The sequence below is a fragment of the Mastomys coucha genome, unplaced genomic scaffold (genome assembly GCF_008632895.1).
Source record: "Mastomys coucha isolate ucsf_1 unplaced genomic scaffold, UCSF_Mcou_1 pScaffold3, whole genome shotgun sequence".
In the NCBI taxonomy this organism is placed as follows: Eukaryota; Metazoa; Chordata; class Mammalia; order Rodentia; family Muridae; genus Mastomys; species Mastomys coucha.
Genome location: NW_022196909.1, coordinates 5,846,247 through 5,854,854, shown reverse-complemented (window position 1 = coordinate 5,854,854; position 8,608 = coordinate 5,846,247). Strand labels below are relative to the sequence as shown.

Sequence of the window (8,608 nt, the reverse complement as noted above, 5' to 3'; positions counted from 1 at the left end):
AAAAAAAAAAAAAAAAAAAAAAAAAAAGTTCTTTTCCATTCCCTATGTACAAATAAAGTTTTTATTTTGTATGCATTGTTGCACAGTACCAGACCTTCCAAGTTGCACTCATTTTTAATATAATTTCTTTTTTCTTCTCCTGACAAATCTGATGATGTGCTCTGATGGCACTGGACTGGGGTGGAATCACAGTAGGACTGACCACTGGGCACCCTTACCAATGACTCTGTGGAACTACTCCGTGTTTCTGACAGAAAGCTGTATTTCTTTGGACAAAAGGATCTTCCTTTTCATCATAAGAGCCTTCCATAGTTAACTCAATAACATCTACCTTTTTGCCCACATCACTGGTACAGGCATGCTGGGTGGATACTTTCATAGCTTCTTTCTTTCCTTTCTTCCTTCCATCCTTAATTCTTTCCCTCCCTCTCCTCTTCTCCTCCCAGTCTCCCTCCCTCCATCACCCCCCCGTTTTCTCCTAAAAGAAGGGGAGACACCCCCTCTCACTGGTACCAACCTACCCTGGCATATCCCAGCAGAACTAAGGGCATGCATGCATGTTCTCCCACTGAGACTAGACAAATCAGCCCAGCTAGGGGAAAGGGATGCAGGGGCAGGCAGGAGTGAGAAACAGCCCAGCTCCAATTGTTGGGGGAACCACATGAAGAACAAGCTACACATCTGTTAGACATGTGTAGGAGGCCTAGGTCCAGCCCCTGCACACGCTTTGGTTGGTGGTTCATTCTCTGAGAGCTCCCATGGGTCCAAGCTAGTTGACTCTGTAGGTCTTCTTGTGGTGTCCTTGATCCCTCCAGCTCCCTCAAGTCCTCCCCCCAACTCTTCTAAAAGACTCCCTGAGCTATGCCTAACGTGTGGCTGTGGGTCTCTGCATCTCCTTCCATCAGATACTGGATGAAGGCTCTCGGAAGATGCGCATGCTGGACTCCTGTCTGCAAGCACAGCAGAGTAACATTAGGGTTGGTTCTCTCCCATGGAATGGATTTCAAGTTGGGACGGTCACTGGTTGGTCATTCCCTCGATCTCTCCTCCATCTTTGACTCTGCATATCTTGTAGGCAGGACACATTTTCTTCAGTTTCACAGGACTCTGGTCACATCTCCATCAGAATCAACAACTTGATTATGCAAAGGCATCTAATACAGACTTTTCGCAGGCTGCCTCTTTGTCATCCACAGGACAAATCCATTCTTCATTCATTGGAAGATAAAGGGCAACATCAAGTCATTGCTGATGTGGACAAATCACTGCATGGAAGAGGAGGGTCAGCCTCATTTTCCCTAAGGGTGCATTCACACGTGAAGATTCAGTGCTAATCAGCTTTACTACCATCTGGGCAGTAAGTGTTCAGTGTTCAGAATGAGCACGGTTCTACTCCCTTTCATTTTGAATCTCTGTACTAGCAAGGCTGATGCGAATTGTTATATTAGATATTATATACCTAATTTCAGATGCATAAGAAATAGAAATATGATTTGGTACACTTGACGACAACCTCAGTAAAGATGTGATATTCAAGACAAAACGATAAAAACACAGTTTATAAAGTCAAGGGTTATGCAGCTTCACATAGTGGTTTCATGATGACTATGTCCTAATATGAGAAACTAGTTCTAAGATACTGGATGAAGGAAGTACACTAAAGATGGAGTAGATGGTATGATTTGTTATAAAAAGATTTATATATGGAAAGATGACTAAATGTGGGAAGACCCAATATATAAAACAGCACATGCAGGAGTGAGAATAGATTTTCTTCTGCTTTAACCCTTTCTATATGAGGTTACATCTAGAACTTACCACAGTTTAGTTAAAAACTGAGCCAGAATGATAGTATTTCCTCCCTCTAATTTTGTCATTATTTACTCTCTAACTTCTCTGCAGTTGTAACAAGACATTTGCAGTTCTACATACCCGGCACACGAGAGATCATGTGACATAGGTCCACACTCAGAGCAGCCGCCCTCTGTAAGAGGTAGCCCCAGGAGTGCATCTGAATCTCATAGCCTAGCAGAATGTCAGGGTCATACCTAGAGAAGAAAAACAGCAGAGCACACAACATTACATTTGGAAGTGTGCCCAGAAGAACCATTGTTCTCATGGTGGAGAACAAAAATCAAAATCTATATTCCCTAATGGCCACTCTATTGGGAAGGGATGCATCAGTAACGGCTGTAGAATGATTGCTATAGAATGACTTAGAATGAGCCTAATTTCACTAAGACTGTGTTGTCCCACATTTCTTGTCAGAGTCTGACAACATCTGGAGAGAGAGACAAGCAGTCACTACTGTACTGAAGAAGGCATGACTGCAAATATGACATGGGCAGGGAAGGGTAAAGGGTGAGACATGAGTGGACATGGTATTAGGATAAAGATCTTCCTAATACCAGGTCACAGACTGCCGTTTTTATTTTTAACCTATACAGCCTTTCAATAATGTTAATGCTGAGGAAAAAAAAGACTCATACACTTTCCTTGTGACTGCGGTGCTGACTGGGTTCTCACATGAAGTAACGTCTAAGAAATGATAGGTCTGTCTTCTTGGAGCAATTCAGTCAGCAGTACAAGAAACTACTGAGAGTGAAACTAATTCAGGAAAAGCAAACCTGAGAACCCAAGGGAAGGGCCCGCCTTGTCACTGCACAGTTGTCCTGGTGAAGGCCACCTGACGGCCTGCATCCCATGCAGGACTTACTCTGCGGCCCCACTTAGGCCTCTATGCAGTGACTATCATGAAAATATTTTTGTTACAGTAGAAGAGAAAATAAACTTAACTTCAAAGGAAAAACTGTAGGAAGAAAGGAATTGAGTATAGTTATGTTTTGAGACTAAAACCTACAGTTGCTCCATAAAAAAACCCTCAAAATTACGTTGGTGGGTGGGTTTATTTATTTATTTATTGATCTATGGGTTTTATTTGTATTATTTACTTGTCTATGTAACTTATTATCATCATTACTAGCTGTATACAAACTAGATAACTACTCTACCCGTGATCTACATTTTCAACCCCTTATTATTTTTGAGATAAGAGTCTTACTATGTAGCCCAGGCTAGCTTCAAACGTCCTACGCAGCCTACCGAGTGCTGGTATTACAGAAGTAAGTCATCATGCCTAGTTTACTTTTCACTGATTTTTATATTTAGCATATATTCTTATACAGTAAGTCAATGAAGTACTGACTGTGTGCCAGACAGTAAGCTCTTAGTTTTTTGGTGCATTGATATACTTTATATAAGTTATTAATTTTTCAGATGTAGATAATTAAGATTACAGAGGTAAGTGCTTATGACAAAAGTATATTACTAGATGTACTTTCAAGAAAGATCAATTATAAAAATAAAAAAGACTAAAACAAAATGATTCAAAAATACTACTGAAATCGTGGCTAGCTCCCAAGGTAGACACTTCTTTAAGTGAATAACACAAATGAACTTTTGTACCAATTCCTATTACTTCGGAAACCACAGGAAAATCATCTTAAAATCCAACTGAGAAGCTAGAAGCACACACTTTTCTTTATTGTACAAACACAGCATTGTTCTTTGTACTGGCTGGTTTTGTGTGTCAACTTGACACAGGCTTGAGTTATCACAGAGAAGGGAGCTTCAGTTGGGGAAGTGCCTCCATGAGACCCAGCTGTGGGGCATTTTCTCAATTAGTGATCAAGGGGATAGGGCCCTTTGTGGGTGGTGCCATCCCTGGGCTGGAAGTCTTGGGTTCTATAAGAGAGCAGGCTGAGCAAGCCAGGGGAGGCAAGCCAGTAAGGAACATCCCTCCATGGCCTCTGCATCAGCTCCTGCTTCCTGACCTGCTTGAGTTCCAGTCCTGACTTCCTCTGGTGATCAATAGCAATGTAAAAAGCTGAATAAACCCTTTCCTCCCCAACTTGCTTCTTGGTCATGATGTTTGTGCAGGAATAGAAACCCTGACTAAGACACTCTTCCTGTCCTGTATTGATGGAATGGGACTGAGCACTAAACTTCCTAAGGATGATCACACACTTCCCAGTGTCCTGGAGGTGACTCTTGCCGTCTATTATATCTCATGTCCTCTGCATCAGCAGGAAATGACTGAATAAGGCAGATGGAAAACTCAGAAAATACAAGACAATACCTCTTTATTATATTCGTAATTTCCTGGAAGAGAGCCTTCTCGTCAGCGGCGTAGGTCACTTCTAGTCCTGTAATCCCAGACCTGATAAGCAATGGGGTCTGACATCTTACACCTAAGGAATAAAATACTTGTTACATATAACATTATATTATAGACTATTAGATAAAAGTAATATTAGTCCTTACTTTTGCATTAAAGAATATAAAAACAGACCCTCCTAAAGTAGAACTATAACAGCCCAGCTACTTGAAAATTTCCTTGAATAGTTCTTCTAATGTAACATGTGACTGAAATCAAGTCTCACATCCTCAGTTAGCTCCTTAGTCTTCACTTATAGAATCCCCAAGCAATGACATATCCCTTGAGAGAAGATGGCCGTCTCTGTGCTTGCTGTCCCTGCCCTGTATTCACCGTCTCTGTGCTTGCTGTCCCTGTCCCGTCTTCACCGTCTCTGTGCTTGCTGTCCCTGTCCCGTCTTCACCGTCTCTGTGCTTGCTGTCCCTGTCCCGTATTCACCGTCTCTGTGCTTGCTGTCCCTGTCCCGTATTCACCGTCTCTGTGCTTGGTGTCCCTGTCCCGTATTCACCGTCTCTGTGCTTGGTGTCCCTGTCCCGTAGTTGATGGAAGGGGGCTGAGAACAGGAGGCTGAGTGCACCACACTATTTTTTTTAATGATAAAGCTTTGTTTAGTGAAGAATATTTTATTCACTAGTATGCTAGAAAATGGTTAACAAACACTTCTTCAAGAAAATAAAACCTTAATGGGTCTTTGCTTGCCTACTTCCATTATGTAAAGTCATCTCATCATGGTTAATTTCAAACTGTAAACACCGACTATTATGAAAAATGTATGAAAATTCAATGATTGGTTTGTTAGCTGGCATTAGCCATGATTAAACATCAGATTCTTAATGGCTTTCTTCTATATTAACTCTTCCTCAGGAGACCTAAATGATTTGTAAGGGTTCCCTTTAAAGCCGCAGAGAAATACTTGCATTTCCTAAAATGCTTCTACGGCGTATGAAGAACCTTTGAACCAAAGTGCAATTACTTAGGAAGATATGTAAATAAAAAATATGATAACTCACAAGCTATTAATCTGTAGTGTTAACAATGTTCTAAAGCAAACATTCTGTGTTAGCAGCAAAATATCTGTAGATAATGAAGATTGTTTACTGATGCTAATGATACAGGAGTATTTGGATTTGTTGTGAATTATCAGTCATTTATGAGTTATGTGTTAATTAAAAGTTTTATTAAGGTCTTTGTGTCCACAGGGTTTCTGGTTTTTCCTCCCGGGTGGTGCTGAAGACAGAACTGAGAGCTCGTACATAGCTAAGTGCTCCACCCCATCTCCAGCTCGTACATAGCTGAGTGCTCCACCCCACCTCCAGCTCGTACATAGCTGAGTGCTCCACCCCATCTCCAGCTCGTACATAGCTGAGTGCTCCACCCCACCTCCAGCTCGTACATAGCTGAGTGCTCCACCCCACCTCCAGCTCGTACATAGCTGAGTGCTCCACCCCATCTCCAGCTCGTACATAGCTACGTGCTCTACCCATGTCCAGTCTACCTGTGGTTCTAATAATAATTAAAGTAAGAATCACAAATCTAGGAAAATATTCCGGATCGCTTCCTACCCAACCTCAGCCCACATTAGAAGAGAGTCTTCCGAGTCTTCAAGAAGGAAACTATGTTAAGAGCCATTCCAAGCCAAGCATGGTAGCTGACAGAGGCCTGTTAGTTATCTCTAGCACTTGGGAAGTAGAGGCAAGAAGGATCTATGCTCAAAGCTAGCCTCAGCTATACAACTGGTACAAGGTCAATCTGGGCTCTGTGAGAGCCTGTCTGTCTCTCTCCCCCCCACAATCCCAATTTGTGGGCAAGCATGTCATCGATAAAAATGAACAATACCTTGATGGGTGACTGTCTTGTCCTTATCAATCACAATTACCCCTGTGAGTTCTGTTTTTTCTGTGTCTGGGAGTGGAGTGTCAGATGAGATGCAGTAGAACAAAGCACAGATTGGGTCAAACTCAGGATCTGGTTCTAAGTCTCTTCGAGTTCGAGCATGTAACTCCACACTGATTAAGGTAAGATTCTGTATCTACCAAAGGAAATTAAAAATTATGCCTAAAGTGTTTTACAGCACGAATGTTCAAAGAAGTGCGTTCACTAATACAAACAAGCAAAAGTATAGAAAATATGGACATAAAAAAACAAAGTCATAATTAGCCCATGAATTTCTTAAACTTAAGATTTTTGCTTCCAAAATTAGATTTATTCATGGTCTTATTTCAAAAAATGCTTGGGCTGTCACCTCTCAACGGCAGTACTTAAAAAGTATTTGTTCAAAACATATGCAGTGCGTCTCAATTTGTTTTTGAGAAAGAGAATTAGTTCAAATGCTTATCCACATTCAAACCAGTCTATCACATTTCACAGTTAACTATATTAGAGCTGTACCTTTAATTTAAACTCAAAACAGAAACTGTCTGTTCCTATATATTAATCTATATGTTACTATGTATTAATCTGCTACTATATAAAAATTACCTAAATTTAGACCATTTGCACATGAGCCAATTTTTTAAATTTTAATTTTGCCTTAAGAAATAAAATTAAGAGAACTGTTATGGAACCCACTACATAACCAGCCACTTCATCTGACAACATACTGGCATGTAGCATACAGTGAACTGTTTTCACTCTCATGCTTTGGTAATAAAAACTTCTTAATTGCAATTCTTAATTTCTTTTTAAAATCAAGACAGAGACAGGCACAGTAGAGCACGCGTGCTATCCTAACACTCGGGAGCTTCAGCTTACAAGGTCCAATCCAGCAGGCAAGAGCAACAGTCTGTCTCAAAAACAAGGAACAGTAAGAATAAATTCAAAGTCAACATCTGGATTTGGCCTGGATTCATGATTGCATGGTATATGCTACCATATACATACAGCTGTCATTGGGAAGTAAAATCCAATTTGTTGTCTCCTCATAATTATTAAGATCATATAAATTAAAAGGATTTATAGTTATAATCCATGAGGGTTAATGAATGGTGCTTGACTTCCATTAGTCACAGGAATAGAATTTGGCAAATCTATTGAAAATCTATTGAAAGTACAATTTAGGAATATCTATCAAAACTTAAAATGCACATATCCTTTAACTAAGAAATTTTCTTCCTGAGAAATTATGCTATAAACTCACTCATTTAATCAAAATATAAGTAGAAGGAAGTTCACTTGAAACTCTAAGAGCAAATGACTAGGAAGAACCTGAATGTCCTGATGGGAGATTAGTAACTAAGTTATTGCCAAAGGTCATGTAATAACAGAACGCTCCGTAACTTTTAGCATTTTCAGAATAAAGAGCCAGATCTGCATTTCTTTTTTTTCTTTTTAAGATTTATTTATTTATTTTATGTGTATGAGTACACTGTAGCTGTACAGATGGTCGTGAGCCATCATGTGGCTGCTGGGAATTGAACTCAGAATGGCCCCCACTCTCTCTGGCCCCGCTCGCTCTGGCGTAATATACTCTAGCTGTCTTCAGACACACCAGAAGAGGGCATCAGATCTCATTATGTGGTTGTGAGCCAACATGTGGTTGCTGGGATCTGAACTCAGGACCTTCAGAAGAGCAGTCAGTGCTCTTACCTGCTGAGCCATCTCACCAGTCCCCAGATCTGCATTTCTTTATATGGAGACACCACTATATATGCTGATAAATGGAACCACTGGATGGAGTCCTACCTATGTAAAACTGTAAGCACATGCACACAAGAGTTCTCCAGAGGCATGAAAATGTAAGAAAGCCTCTAGCCTGGTGTAGAACAGAGGTTTACTTTAGCATGTCATCTTTAACACAGACATGTAATGTGTTTGTTAATATATTTACTACATTCTTTTTAAACTATGAAAAATACTAATTATGTATGTATAGGAAGGTACAAAAATAATAAAGCGACTGATAATCCATCACATTCTTAACAACTATATATTGCAGCTTTTGTAAGAAAAATACCACAAAGAGTAAAGCTGTGAGCTAAGGGGAAGATCTCACTTCTTTTCATTTTACCAGGGATCTCATTTCCGTTAGGTAAAAACTCTACAACTGAACTGTAATTCAGCCTAGGAACCTTGCTGGGGTGTATATACAGAGGTGTGCGTGTGTACATGGAGTAGATGGGGGTCTTTCTCTTGCTGGGGTGTATATACAGAGGTGTGCGTGTGCACATGGAGTAGATGGGGGTCTTTCTCTTGCTGGGGTGTATATACAGAGGTGTGCGTGTGCACATGGAGCAGATGGGGGTCTTTCTCTTGCTGGGGTGTATATACAGAGGTGTGCGTGTGTACAAGGAAATAGATGTGGGTGTCTTTCTCTTGCTGGGGTGTGTATACAGAGGTGTGCGTGTGCACATGGAGTAGATGGGGGTCTTTCTCTTGCTGGGGTGTATATACAGA

The 8,608-nt window shown here is 40.6% G+C and overlaps 1 protein-coding gene across 6 annotated transcripts in view; it reads right to left on the bottom strand.

The window, feature by feature from the left end:
- The window catches only part of Rev3l (REV3 like, DNA directed polymerase zeta catalytic subunit), a 147,230-nt gene that overhangs the window by 32,983 nt on the left and 105,639 nt on the right, over window positions 1-8,608 (bottom strand). For all 6 annotated transcript variants that reach the window (XR_004112322.1, XM_031347765.1, XM_031347768.1 and 3 more), the window contains 3 exons: window positions 6,053-6,245; window positions 4,139-4,250; window positions 1,933-2,048 (listed from right to left, as the gene is read on the bottom strand). Coding sequence is in view for 5 of the 6 variants with exons in the window: in XM_031347765.1 (XP_031203625.1) it covers window positions 1,933-2,048; window positions 4,139-4,250; window positions 6,053-6,245 (421 nt within the window). In the remaining variant the exon portion in view is untranslated. The remainder of the gene's footprint in view (window positions 1-1,932; window positions 2,049-4,138; window positions 4,251-6,052; window positions 6,246-8,608) is intronic.